Source organism: Filobasidium floriforme (assembly GCF_021052385.1).
Source record: "Filobasidium floriforme strain CBS 6241 chromosome Unknown HD553scaffold_10, whole genome shotgun sequence".
In the NCBI taxonomy this organism is placed as follows: Eukaryota; Fungi; Basidiomycota; class Tremellomycetes; order Filobasidiales; family Filobasidiaceae; genus Filobasidium; species Filobasidium floriforme.
Window position 1 is genome coordinate 173866 of NW_025763631.1, and position 14062 is coordinate 187927.

Consider the following 14062-nt stretch of genomic DNA (forward strand, 5'->3'; position numbering starts at 1 on the left):
GTCGACCAACTGGTGAAACCCTTCCTGTCGTCGCCTTTCTTCATCAATCTGCTCGTCGCTAATCTCGTACCGTTCCCTGGCGTCGAACCGGTTCATGTTGAATAGGTCCCTGCCGACCTGCACCTGTTCAGCGATGGGGGGAGCTTTGCTTGTGTCCCGTACCTTGCTCGTCATCATATACTTGTTCTCGAGTTGGTCTCTAACCGAACTAGGTAGTCCCTTGTGAAAGATAGACGCTTCCCTGTCTGCGTCGAGGAGACCCTTCTTCTTCAGCTTGTTAGAAATAACTCTGAAATCTCGTAAGTAAGCTTCCCATTCTTTCGGAGCCTTGATTCCCCTTTCTCCCGTAGACTTAGCGAGATATTCTAGTTGCTCGATCGTGGCCGCCAGTCCGGAAACGGTGTCACGGTACGACACAATAATCTCATCTTTCAACGTCGCCCAAACCTTCTCAGCATACCCCGGCATCGCCCGAATAGCATCTTTAACGGAATGGGAAGTGTACCGAGTCACCTCATTGCACCTGTTACTCTCCGAAATTTCGTACTCTTGGGCGAACGTCTCAAAGTCTTCCATCCACTCCTCGATGTCTTCGACTTCGGTACCCGAAAACATAAACGGAGCACCATCCTTCCCGACACTGGGGATAGATCTCTTGCTCCTTCCCTCCGGAAGAGGGGAACCCTCGGGATTGGGAGTCTCAGGTTTGGGAGGCATGATATTGGATAGTCCTTATCTAATGACTGAAGGGTACGATGTGGTATATCTCAACGGTAATCTGTCGGTACACGAATCCTCGTCGTGCTTGTCGGTACACGAATCCTCGTCGTGCTTGTCGATATACGAATCTCGTCGTACGTGTCGGTCTTGATGAATGTCCCCCTGTGATACTACCCTCGGCTAGTTCGGGCTAAACGATCACACTGGTGTCGCCAGTTTTGTGGGGTCAATCCCGGCCTTCGGGATCAAACGTCGATGACGACGTCAAACAACAACTCGTCTGAGTTGGCGGTAAGGTAGGTAGATAGGGTTGCTAAGCCTAGGAGTGGTAAGGGATGTCCAGGTAGGCAAGTGCTGTTCCCGGTAGACTATAGGGGGGGGTAGGAGGTAGGTAAAGTCGTGTAAACGTTACGTGATTCAGGTCACGTGACGTTCGAAGGTAAAAGGTGATATCTCCGATCAAACGCGATACGTCGAAGTCGTATAAACTCGAAACCTCTCGGGGTGGTAAGCTAGCAAGGGCCGTACTCTGACGCCGATCTACTTAACCTTGTCCGGAAGCCAGCTATAGATCCGTCGTCTTAAGCGGGTGATGGGAAGTAAACGTGAAACGCGAAGCGGCGAATCAGCGAGGTCGAACGGTAGGTGTATACCGAAAGTGAGATGTGGGATAAAAGCTATGAATAAACGTCTACTACTGGTCTCTCTACTGCTTGCTTGACTACTACAACGGTGAAACGGCGATGGAAAAGAGGGGAATCGAATATCGAGGTGGGGACCTTTATACGTGTCTAGCGTACGCTTACGCCAGCGCGACCGAGTAAAGTACCGGAACGGTCTATACTCCGGGCCGTGCGTCTTCCGCTTCTCCTCTGCCCGTATGCCTCGACCTTTACACGTGTATCCCGTCTCCCGTCGTCCGATGAAACCTTCTAATCCACCGTCGGCTGCCGTCTAGTAATCCACCGTGACCAACAGCGGCGAGGTCGAGGTAGTCGAGAGCGAACCGCGGATGTAGGAAGTAGGCGACCGTCGGGGCCGATAGATTCCTGTCACCACAACGCGCGTTCATCAACTGGTCAGGAAATCGATACGAGAGGACAGCGGAAACGGCAGAAAGGGACCCGAATACAGTCATCGGTCATATCGGATCGAGCTTATCGGTGTCGACCGGCTGGGACTCTGCACCGGCAAGACACCAGAACACCTGTCTCATTGAGAGGACACGGACGAAAACCAGATTTCAAGCGATAGCATGGATAATGGCGAGGCTCGAGACCATCAGCCGCCCAGCGTTCGCGTTCGGACAAGCTTCCGTGCAGTCGTCAAGACCTTCAGTGCGTTCGCTTGGCTGGGCAAACGCTGTGATCTACCTAGACAAGATGGGCCTTAGAAACGATAAGTCGGCGATGCTAGTGAATACGCGGTCAACACGTTCTTTTGACATTGCTGCAGTCTCCTCGACAAGGTCAGCGGAGGCTTCAATAAGAGACAGGTTGGGGCTACCATCGAGGAATATTTAGACGAGGTGTTTGAGAAGCTGTCGCAACAATTCCACAAAGCTCTGGAGGTGGACGTGCCGCTTTGCGATGACGACATTCACCCTGATCTGGCCAGTCTTCTCGTCGTCATCGGATACACAGCTCAGAGTGCAAACTAGGGATGGGCGGATCCATTCGTTGACTGGCACGGTTGAGGTGCTGAGGAACGCGTCAGGGGCAGGAGCGAGTGCGAGTGCGAGTGCGAGTGCGAGTGCGAGTGCGAGTGCGAGTGCGAGCGAGCAGGAAAGCGGAAGTGGAAAGGTGGCCGGTCAGGATGAGCCGGCATGTGTGCTTGGGGGACGACGCAGTGTCAAGAGGGATAACAAAGAACTGGAGACGATAGAGGTCAGTCTGATTTATCCTTCGACGATGACAGCCATGACGACGGATGACCCTGACCGTCGGCAGAAACCCTTCCAGCTCGATCGCTCGTGTCGACGTGAACGATCTCTTCAGAGTCCATCGCCAGACCGCCGTCACCCGTTCCGCTCTCACATTCGTGGATGATGATTCCCGCACAACGACATGACTAGAAATTGATATGCGACATTTCCAAACGGGACTTGAAAGCGGCGTGGACCCTTTCACCTTGCGAGAGCCATCTGCCGTGAGTTTGTGCATAGCTGCTTCAAGCCGTACCATGACCCATGACTTCGATTTATCGGTGACCGATCGGAGCGATATGGGCCAGGTCTTGACCTGAACTCCCGTGAACAAAGGCTATCGCAGATTTTGTAGCTCCTCGATGAACACAAGCTTCATTTTGGATCTTTCGATGACGCTGTAACGGTGGTACATCACACATGCCAAAGTCGTTACCCCTCCCAACGCCTGCGTGGAAAGGATGTTCTCGACCCTTAGCATGGAGATTTCAGAATTCTCAGATCGCTTTCTCGTGTACAACCAACTTATCGCCCCGAACTTGTCATGTTATCTACCGCCTTATTGCCTCTCGATGTCCACCGGCTTGTCGCCCTCGAGACTTTGCTTAGGCTTGTCCGTATCTTGTTGAAAATGAATTGGCGGAGTTTTCCCCCTCTATTGGTTGGCGAGGTCGGGTCAGTTCACTTCGAGGGATAATTGACCGCCGGACGATGCCAGGTCAAGTCACAAGTAGCCGTACTCACAGTCGCGCTTCTCCCACTTCACCGCATGGCTACCGTCGCGGAGGACATGCCCCCTATCGGTTTGAGAGAGGGGGAACTGCCGATTCGCTGATCTTTCATCTCTATCTTTCTTCTTCCGCATCTGTCGTTTAGCGTTATCGCTTATGGATGGGTGTCAATTTTGGATCTGTGCCGTGTCGTACCAACTGAAGATGGTCACCTTAGTTTCGCTCTCGGAGGCGGTGAGTTTTGGTGACTCTTTGTTTCCGATATGGCAGGGTGCTATAGCCGATATACGACGTAGTTTCTATGTGTGTCCTATGATGAGATCTACGTTGGTAGACGATGGTAGACGGTGGTATACGATGGTCTAAGATGGTATACGATGGTATACGATGAGGGGGACGCGCGGCGTGACGTGATAGGGAACTCGGTCTGATCGCTAGATCGCTGGTACGATTGTGTGATTTACTCTACCTCTATTGCGAACACAATATCAACGGCTAGCATACCCAAAGCTTACACAAGGAATGGACTGCTCACCGTATCAAGAGAGAACCGTCATAACAATTTTCTCTTAACCTCTCTTGCCTTGCGATTCAAGTCGCCCTCGAGCCTAAGATGATTCAACCTGGTTTTCATGCGCTGTATACATATTATGATGGTGATATTGATCATAGAACATGACCTGCGGCATACAAACGATGTGTCGCTTCACGACCAGGCGAGGCAGTCAAAAGGGGTTCCTTCTGACGTGCGACCCAAGCGTTATCAGCAACAGGCGATGCAACACGTGCCGATACGTGGCCTAGCTCACCTCGACAGGATCTCATCTTCATGTCGGACGACACTTCTTTCGTGACAGGACCTCCCTCATCTGGTCCGACTCCCGATCGCGTTGCTCCAGTAGCGCTATGCGGCAATTCTCCCTCGCCCTCAAGAAACCCTCCCTTCCAACCGGGTTTCCATGAATGCTGTCGTCTCGGTGAATCGAGCCCGCCGTTTGCGCATCTTTCAACTGCTCCAACTCGGTCGTCAAGCGTTCGACTTGGGCTTCCAGGGCCGAATTTTTCCCCTTCAACTCCTCGGCTTCCGACCGCAGATTGGCGACCTGTCGCTCGAGGTTACTTGTCTCGCCTTCCTCCTGGGCAGTGCAGATGATATCCTTACGTCCCTGCGGTGAATAATATTCGTTTGGTCAGTTCGATCCTAGTGCCACTGCGGCCAATGCGGTCAGATCTTACTGGCGGCTTCAAGCATGCGGTTCCGCGAATCAGAGTGGGGATTGGCGGAACCGAAACAGGTGAAATGAAAAGGCGTTGAGGACCTGGGACTGGACGACCAGGAGGGACAGGAAAAGGATCGTCCATAGAAGTATCTCCGATAGGCCGTACTGATCCTACGGGAGTTTCGTATCGTCGACCTTTCTTTGTTGGACTGTTCTGTACGACTCTTGCGGCTCACTGTTGGTCTGCGACCCGCTTGGGAGTCAATCGAAGCTCATGTCTGCCTATGGTGATGGTACTCCCGGAGGTGGTGGCAGTAGGAGCCATGGCCGGGGCGGAGGTGGCAGACCCGCGATCCACCTTTGGAGGAGGTTGTGACATCTTGACTCGGCGAGATCGTGGCTGTTCTGACCTCCGGTTCAAGCGTACGAGTAGGTTCGAGATTCAAGTGAGCTTGTGAGAGTTTCTAAGGCGCTGAGGTAACTACGATCGAGTTCGGGACCTACGAAGAAAGACCTGCAACTCGCAATCCGATTGATGGGCAAGTCAAGATGACAACAAACCACCGTAGCACGTACTAGCCCTGACGGTAGGCATGCCGAGGTCGGCCTTACTTGGGGGTACCCCGCTTTTTGATGCGCGTTTCAGCTTTGGAGAAGCTGGCGTGGCTCCCGCTTTTCTTCTCCCGCTTTTGTTCGCCATTTTCGGCGCGGGCAAGATTCCGTTCGCAAGACCCATGGGCCACGGGTCTCAACATCATCCTACACCTTCGAATGGTACCATTATCACACTATTTGATTCTCTAAAAGTCTCTTCAAGCTTCAAGTCGATCGTAGCTATCGTAGTCTATACCGCCCTCTTTCCCAAATGCAGCAAGAAGCAACCACCGCAAGCTACTCGCCATCATGAACCTCGATCAGATCATTCCGGCTTCGATTCAAGGCAAGTCCAGAATTTCCTCCCTGCTGGAACTCTTCGTGATCTGATGAGCAACGTTATGTCGACTGCATCGTTCAATAGTTGACCCTAACGATCACATCGTCTCGTATCTGGAACAAGCTTTCAAGGAGAAGAGAATCTATCATCCTGTGGGTTGCAACGGCCTCGTCATGATCAATCCCGGTCGACTCGGTCCGGAACATCAGAAACCAACGGATACTCATGTTCTGTGAGTGAACGAATGCGTGAAGACCTGTAAAGAAGAATACTGGCCCTGACGACCCATCGTCAGACATGACCGGCTCAACACCTTGTTCGGAGGCGATCTCTTTGCGGGACCTCCGCAGGGGGCCGCCGCAGAACACTACGCTGTGATAGCGACTGGCATATCTGGGGCTGGGAAAACTACCGTAATGAGGGAAATATTGAACATGCTCTCCGACTCTGACTACGCGGAAACTAAGAACGCGATCATTAAATTGGAGAAGTCTATGATCATCACCGACGCACTCGGCAACGCCAGGACGAAGAATAACGACGATTCGAGCAGAATGATCAAGTCGATCCAGGTAAAGTCGTTGTCTGCCTAAGCGATCAACTCATCATGCTGATCGACGGTACTATCGACGTCCCGTAGACTAGCAACCTCGGCCGCGACCCCCGCTTTGTCGTATCCGCCATGATGCTCGAGTACACAAGGGTCCATTGCCTTCGCTCGCCTTCGGGTATCAAAGGAAAAGAGGAGCGAAGCTTCCACATATTTTACTATCTGTTTGCTCATGGCCATCGCGCACTCGATTCTGATCTTATCCAGGAACTCTATCCACAAGGAGTGAGATCAGATGACGATGGAGAACAGTATCATAAAGTGAATGATGCCATGAAGCTTGTGGCTGGCGAACAAGATACACTGCCTGCGTTGACCTGGAATGGACTTGCCGGAGTGGCACTGTTGATGGCAGCAAAGAATGGTAGCGACCCAAAAGTCAAGTCGGCATTTGAGCTTGTTCAATACTGGGACACGGAGCTTTCTCTCCCAAAAGGCAAGACGAGAACTGAGCAGGCTGAGCTGGACGAACTATATGCCCGGGGCAAGGCTATCTATCGACTGATCTTCAAGGTGAGCCATAGTTCGGCGTGTCATGATCAACGCCGACTTAGCCTGATCGCCGAGTCGGTCTTACAGTTCTGGACCGGTAAAGCCAGTCGACTTGGGAAATCTAGAGAGGAAAAAGGACGTGTCATCACATTTTTCGATATTGTGAGTGAAAGTTCGTGAATTTGACCCGTCCAGCTCCGCTAAGACAATAGCCTCGAATATCCTCGCACAGTGTGGGTTCGAGTCACTGGAAAAAAACAGACTTGCCCAACTCCTCGTCAACGATTTCTACGAAAAGGTAAGTTTCATGTTTCTCCTCGTTACGCTCGGTTAAGGTTGATCCGTTGACAATCTCGACTACCGTATAGATCCTAGCGATGCAGGCAAGTCGTTTTCAAGTTTCGCCAGCGCGACAGCAGGATCGTTGACGAGCTTACCCAAAATTCGACTATGTTCATTGTCTGGAATCCAGGTCGATGACATTGCTGCTGCCGTAAGTTAGATGCTTGTCTGATTATGCGTATGAGTATTGAAGCGCGAGGCGCATACGGAACTTGAAACAGAAGTCTGCTTCCCAGGGTTCTTCGAAACATCCGGGTGGAATCTCCTGCGACCAGACGAGCGCGCATTTCCTCACCAATGAAATATCCAAATGTCGCACATCGCGCGGCCTGGATGAGGCATTATTGAATGCCAAAGCTCAAGATAAAAATCGAATTTCGATCAAGGGGCCCCGGGGAAACTACAACTCTCGATCAAACACCTGACAGAAGCTGTCGAAGTCCAGTACGATCACACAACCTTCTTGTCGGATGACGAAGATGAACGACATCGCGAATTCCTGGACGGCTGTCGAGGTCTCGCCGCCATGCTCGCGTCTCCTCCCTCCAACGATATCAAACGTCATACCACCACGGCGTCCATGCTTAATGATTGGCGAAACGCCCAATCAATCTTGAGCCGAGCCCACGTTCTCGTTATCAATTGCATCAAGGCGTCCAGCACCTTGTCTCCCTGGTTGTTTGACAACAAGCAAGGATCCGAGGAGACATCCGATTACCAGCAGGGAGCTAAAGGAAGATCAGACGATAAGCAAGGGGTCAAGGCACAAATGATCAATCTTGCTACCGTTCAGACTATGAACTTGATGCGTTCCATTCAAATGGACAAAGAGGACACCAAAGCAAACTTCGCCGCCCGTTACGCGTGTCTCCTCCCAGTATCTCCGCCAAACATGGGTTTCGTCGGACAAGCCGAACGCGCACACAACACCACAGTCTCAGTGATTGGTTGGGTATCCGACAAGGACGACAAAGCTTGGAACCAAAGCTGTCTTCTCCTTGCCAACAAGGTCTATTGTAGCCAGATTTTTGCTGATCGCCTCGATGAGCTTGGTGAGTCTTTTCCATATATTGCATCGGCATATTCTCAGGTATCGAAGCGCTAAAGCGGCTGGCGGACCGCAGTGAAAGCTCAAGATGAGCAGGAAAGAGAGCCAGATGCCCCTCCAGCGTACATTTTCCATTCGGACGAGGAAAAAGACCAGGAGATACGGGCTACGGTCAGCGCAGCGCTTGACTGGTATTGTCCGGATGAGAGGCCAAGCGATAGACACGTCTCGGAAATCTTCGACCTGGTTATCCACCGGCTGGTTCAACATTTGGGGGACTGTACTATGGTCATTCCGAACGTGTTCCTCCAAAACCTTCTGAGAGACACAATCATCTCGGAAGCGCAGTTGAGGTTAATCGCTGCCGGCGACTCTGACTTGGGTATCGAGGTTTGGAACCAATTCTCGGCCCGCCTCATCGCTCTAGCGAAAGGAGGTTGGAACGAGACCGATCTAAACGCACCTGCCAGAGACACCAGTGTCCGCGAACAACAGCAAGCGTGTCTCAGGGCTTGCCTGAGGAACGCAAGCTATGCTCTTTTGGCGGACCCCTCACATGGTCCCGACCAATCCGATTGGATGAGGAGCGAACTATTTTTGTTGGTTGGCCAGCTCAGTCGAGCGTGAGATCGTAGGCAGGGATTTGCTTGTACCGATAGAAGGGTAGAGATTCAGGCGATGACATAGATCCCGCTTTCCAGACTACGCTTCAGTTCAATGAATAACCTCTCCGATTGTGGCATAATCGCATGCGATACAATATGACCGCATACAGTTTGACCGGCTCGCATGCCGATTCAATATGACCGCATACAGTTTGACCGGCTCGCATGCGATTCGATGGGATGGCACGCTATTCACTAGACGGCAGTTCTGTAAAGGCAGATCGGAGACTTGGACAGACCAGCGCAAGTATCGAATTTCTAGCAGCCATCGTTGACGGAATGGCACAAACGTCATATTAAACAAACAAATTGAAAGTAAAAGTAAGGAGCCGATTCCGACAACAGATTTAGGACCTGAGGGACCTGGTCGAATCACTTCTTCCGCAGCTAGCCTTGGTACGAAGCCGTTCACTGGCCCTTTGACTGGTCTCCTCTCTGTGTACCCGCCCTCATGTCAGTTGGCTACGGAAAGTATAGATGGAGGTGTATCACTCACTCGGAAATCGTATACAAAGCCGTGCCTCCAGCAGTCGCCTTGCTTGCATGCTGTCTGGTTCCTTTGTCTTTGAGATTGGCGACGCCGTTGGACAGCCTGGCCCGTTTGATGGTGACCTTGTTCTTCTCGACAGGAGTCAAGGGCGAGGCAGACAGGCCAGAGCCTAGGGCTTGAACCGGGCTGCAGTGACGAACCGGCAGCATCAGATTACGTATCGGCAGCGTACCAGCAACATCTCAGACATGCTCACACTCTCGCCTCCTTGTAAAGGCCCGGCCTTTGCGATTGCATCTGCTTGCTGGCTTCGACCGAAGCTTCTTGCCTTAGGGGCAAAGGTCCCCTATGCACACGAGTTTGACTTCACGTGATGGCTCGGCGGCGGTTAGGGGAGAGAGCATGAATGTGCCTTTCGCCTTTATCGAAGCCAGCGGTGTCGGCCTGCAGGGAGGGGGATCGAGCGATGAGATAGGACATGATCGAAGTAATTTTCAGCTGGTGAATGAGTTGATGAGGGTGTGCAAGAGTTGGCGTTCCGATGAGGTTGCATGTCGAAAGTCCGTTTGATGATCCGATGGGAAAGAGGTATATATATGTCCCGGCGCAGAGCCTTAAGGCCCACGGAGTGGCAGGGCTGTGACCGACACGGTGGAGCGAGGATCACAACAAACCGGATCATGCCAAAGGATGCTCGGCCTTCCTTTCGCTGCGAAGATCACAACAAACCCCCAAAGGATGATCGTCCTTCCTTCCCCTTGATCGCGGATGGCTTGAGCTGGAATTGTTTCACGCAATCGCGCCACAGCCAGCCTTCGCGTGTCGGGGAGGGCGTGTGTTGGGAGGCCATCAAAAAGGGCCACAAGACACCCTCTCGAGTCTATAAACACTTCCATTTAACAGGGACAAGGGACTCCAGTCTAGGTCCGAGCGTTGTGGTGTCGAAAGAGGATTTCGATAAGGAAGATGGGGTGATCGGCAGATCGAGGGAAGAGGTGAAAGGTCGATAGTATTTGGTTCGGATTTCGACCTGCGAAGAAAGAGAACGACGCGCATCAGCGATTCAGACCCATCTGTTCCTACGGTAGACACTTCGCATGTTCGGACCTTTCGGTTAGCGAGATTTGTAGTCCACTTGCCCAGCTCTTAGATTGTAGTTTGTGGATTGTGGTATGTCGATGCAATCTTAGGGGTTCGCGTCTTCGATTTGTCGAGCGATCCATATTCTTGAGCTGATCAGCACACGGCAGGTTGAGCTCATCGCGATGGTTCAGCTCGGGCTGAACGCGACGGGTCAGCTTGGGTCGATCACAGTCATTGTAGGGTCTCCTCCCACTCACTCGATGAGATCAAAAGCCTGAGACGAGCACGGGTCCGTACGAGTTGCAGAGTTCCTTTCGTGAGTGGTTTTGGCGGAGGAAAGGGCAAGGTCTGCAAGCTGATTAACACACGATCGATCAAGGTAAGGCGTCACTGCAATACTCGCGACCATGTTCTGAAGCTAAATGGGAGGTGACATAGACGAGGGTCGAGCACAATGTGGTTAATCGAGATTCCCCTTGTTCACCCCGGGTTCGTTCTATAAGCGGACTGTCGGCCTAATACCTTTTCTCGCCAGCGAGACGTGTGTTCTTTGTCCTTTGATCCCTGACAGCAGGCAAAGGCGATCAGCGATGTGTAACATCCAACAATCTCCTGACCTGGACACGGAAGCGCTAGCCTATAGGCGGTCCGTGTTTAGTTATCGCCGAGATTAGGGTCGGGATGGGCAGTAGTATTGGATGTAAAGGCAGAGGAAGAGGAGCTGGATGTGAACATGTTTGTAGAGAACGAGTGAAGAGGAAAGTTGGTGCTGATTCCTGCGACTGCTCTGAAGCCGGAGGTACTCGCAGGTCCACCCCTAGCGTTATTGGTGGCGGATGGATTGATCGGTGCAGATCCATCACGGGGAGCAGACCTGCGCTGATAAGCTCTGTTGACGCCGCAGGACATGTTTAGGGATTATGCAGCGATGAGAATATTTGTCGAGCTGTCGAAACTATTCCCAGGCAGATGGCTGATGATAGCTGATAAAGAGGAGGTTGATCGGACTGGGAGCCAATCCAGGAACGACCACTTTTTTGGAAGACCAAATAGGGCGAGAAGTCTAACCAAACCAGCTCCGACGATCGACCTCGATCCCCACACCGCTACAACTGCCTGTAGATCCCTAGCCTTGATCATTCCATCTACCTAGCTCTATCGACCGACAGCCTCATTCGCTAACAGTACAAAATGTTACCGGGCCCTGCTTGGAACGTCTTCACAGAACACCCGGATCGATTTCAGTTCAACGCTCGCCCAGGACAAGTCTTCCAGTTTACTGCTCAGGATCTAGTCCGACATGGTATAGGTTCAGAAGCGATGCAACTCTATCCCGACCTCTTTCACGTACTGAGAAGCTGTGAGCCTCTCAAGAGTACGGAAAAAGGCAAATCCTTGCGAGATGTGTTTGGGAATTCGAATTTCTCTGGCTGATACTTTGACCCTCGCCGGCTGCCAGATAAGACCGTGGCCAGTCTCAAGATAGCATTTGCCTGTCATCTCTCCAACTTGACTTGCTGGGAAGCCGAAAGAAAGGGTTCCATCGGCTATTGGGTCCATCCAGATACGGCCGAAAACTTGGGCACGAAGTGTGCAAACTGTGAGTTGCGAGTCGAGAGCGAGGGCGAATGCGAGAATGCGAAGTCGGATGCGAATGCGAGAATGCGAAGTTGAATGCGAGATTGCGATACGATAAAGTGCGAGAGGGAGATCAAGAGGGATCGTAGCGAGTGTGGTCTGCACGAGCGAGGTGTTTGGTCCAGCAGATCTGAGTTCATGTGCTAAAACAACCTTGCTATTGAACCAAAGGTACTCGTCTCCGCAAGGCCTGCTGGCTAGATGTGCGACCTTTCGATAAGGATTACCCGGAATACATCAGTCTGATCAACGAGAGTGAGTGCACACGGTCTGGGACTGCTCGCGCTTGGTGCTGGTGCTGAAATGGCCTGCACAGAATCGGCCAACTGGCTGATCAACGCCCAGCCCATCAAAATAGATCAGCAACGTAAAGTCTCATCCTACAGAGACTTCTTCGCTTGGCTCTGGCAAGAACCCTACCGTCACTACGCCAACCACCCTGACTTGAACGTACGCACCAGGTGGGCTAAGGACGCCTTGACTGCAGGAGGATACGTCTGCGAGGTGAACGACATTGATCGCAAAGAGTACTACACTGCTCGCCTGCGAAAGGAATACAGTCCCTACATCTTTAATCTTGCCGACGAGTTTCCCATAACCAAACAAAAACAGTCGCACAAGCGATTCCAATTTCCCAAGGTACACGACGAGGACACTGACAACGACATTGACGATGAAAGCAATGTGGACAAAGAGATGGAGGACGACGAGGACGTGGATGAAGACACCGTAGACGAGGAGGCCAAGGAGGAGGACCAGTACGAGCCCGAAACAGTCGTCGTCTCGGGGAAAAAAAGGAAAACGATAGCGGTCGCCATCGACCGTGGCAATCCTGGACGACCCTCTCTCACCACACTCACCCCAGCCTGGATTACTCAAATGGATCAGGCCGTGAGAAACAACAAGGACCTAACGGACGCACAGAAGGATGGTGTCTTGGGGGATCTTTATTCGGCTTGGATGACGTTTAGTCGGGCGAATTGATGAGTTCGTCTCGCTCACTCGCTCGCTCCAACCTTCTCAAATTGTTGTTTGCTCTCGTATGTATATTCTGCAAGTTCAGTTGCTTGGAGACGGGGCGACTATAAGGCCTGGCAGCCGACCTGCCGGGTCTTGAGGTAATAAGGTTGCGGGACTGGGGAAAGGTAACGGTAGGCATAGCAATGTAATAACGGATGTCTAACTACTACAAGGTACTAGTTGGACGTCTACGAGAACATCTCCTAAAAGGTCTCCGAGAGAGTCTCCGAGAGGGTCTCCGAACGAGACCCCGAGGCGACGCGCACCGTGGGTCGCGCGTCATGTGACGCCTATAATAGGATCCCCCCCCTAGATGCGAGCTCCGAACGCATCAAGCATCGCCGTACTCCTGGCGGCCCGGTACCGGCAACTCGGGGTGTCGCTTATGGAATTCCAGCACCAGCGTGTCGTTGTGGTGGAAATCCGAGGGGATAACCCACTCGTTGTGCTCGTCCCCGTACCCCTCGAAGCGCACGTAGTACTGGGTCCTACGCCCGGCGCGCGTTGAACGCAACTCCTTGGAGTGTACGATTTCCGATACCACCCACCCCAAATCCCCGGTGTCCAGCACCTCTGGCTCAGGGGGTGGGTCTACTGCTCTCCCAGGAAGCTCGTTCGGCTTGTACGGGATGAGCAGCGAGACATGAAACACCGGGTGGATTCTACGCATCCCCGGTGTCAACTCCAAACGTCGCGCCATGTGACCTTCTCCTACAATCTCCGTGATCTTGAACGGGCCGTAGGTCTTCCACTCCAACTTCTTGTTCGGCCTCACGGTATTGACGTGAGCCGACGACAACATCACCATGTCGCCAACATTGTACCCTTCATCCGGTACCGCCGTACGCTTCCGATTCGCGTACTTCGCCATATCCTCTCGGGCCTGTCTCAGCGCGACATTAACAGACTCCCAGATGTTGTTCATCCGCTCTCTGTACTCCTGTATCGACTCCACAGCCGAATCCTTGGCGATAGGCATGGGGAGTTCGACGGCGTGCTCCCGCCCTTCCGATGCCATGAACGGCGACATGCCGATCGCCGAGTGCTTCGAGTTGTTGTAGGCGAACTCCGCCATGGGCAACAAATCGGTCCAGTCGTCCTGCTGGTAATTGACGTACGTCCGCAGGTACTGTTCGAGCGTCGAG

General features: G+C 52.5%; 3 protein-coding genes across 3 annotated transcripts; 2 read left to right on the forward strand and 1 right to left on the reverse strand.

The window, feature by feature from the left end:
* Window positions 1–1982: 1982 nt before the first annotated feature.
* HD553DRAFT_323760 (P-loop containing nucleoside triphosphate hydrolase protein) lies at window positions 1983–8648 on the forward strand (the record flags this gene model as incomplete). The annotated part of the gene is made up of 18 exons (XM_046181432.1): window positions 1983–2122; window positions 2176–2369; window positions 2437–2606; window positions 2795–2868; window positions 3146–3319; window positions 3521–3609; window positions 4143–4490; window positions 4581–4670; window positions 4713–5041; window positions 5165–5369; window positions 5614–5761; window positions 5825–6101; window positions 6170–6652; window positions 6719–6793; window positions 6864–6929; window positions 7104–7124; window positions 7419–8025; window positions 8098–8648. The coding sequence occupies 18 exons, from the start codon at window positions 1983–1985 to the stop codon at window positions 8646–8648; spliced, it is 4041 nt and encodes a 1346-aa protein (XP_046036782.1).
* A 233-nt stretch (window positions 8649–8881) lies between these two features.
* Window positions 8882–10668, reverse strand: HD553DRAFT_323761 (uncharacterized protein; the record flags this gene model as incomplete). The annotated part of the gene is made up of 6 exons (XM_046181433.1): window positions 8882–8894; window positions 9183–9362; window positions 9433–9522; window positions 9547–9813; window positions 10078–10206; window positions 10517–10668. 6 exons carry the CDS (start codon window positions 10666–10668, stop codon window positions 8882–8884), a joined length of 831 nt encoding a protein of 276 aa, XP_046036783.1.
* A 782-nt stretch (window positions 10669–11450) lies between these two features.
* HD553DRAFT_323762 (uncharacterized protein) lies at window positions 11451–12881 on the forward strand (the record flags this gene model as incomplete). The annotated part of the gene is made up of 4 exons (XM_046181434.1): window positions 11451–11619; window positions 11719–11859; window positions 12069–12152; window positions 12214–12881. 4 exons carry the CDS (start codon window positions 11451–11453, stop codon window positions 12879–12881), a joined length of 1062 nt encoding a protein of 353 aa, XP_046036784.1.
* Window positions 12882–14062: the final 1181 nt, after the last annotated feature.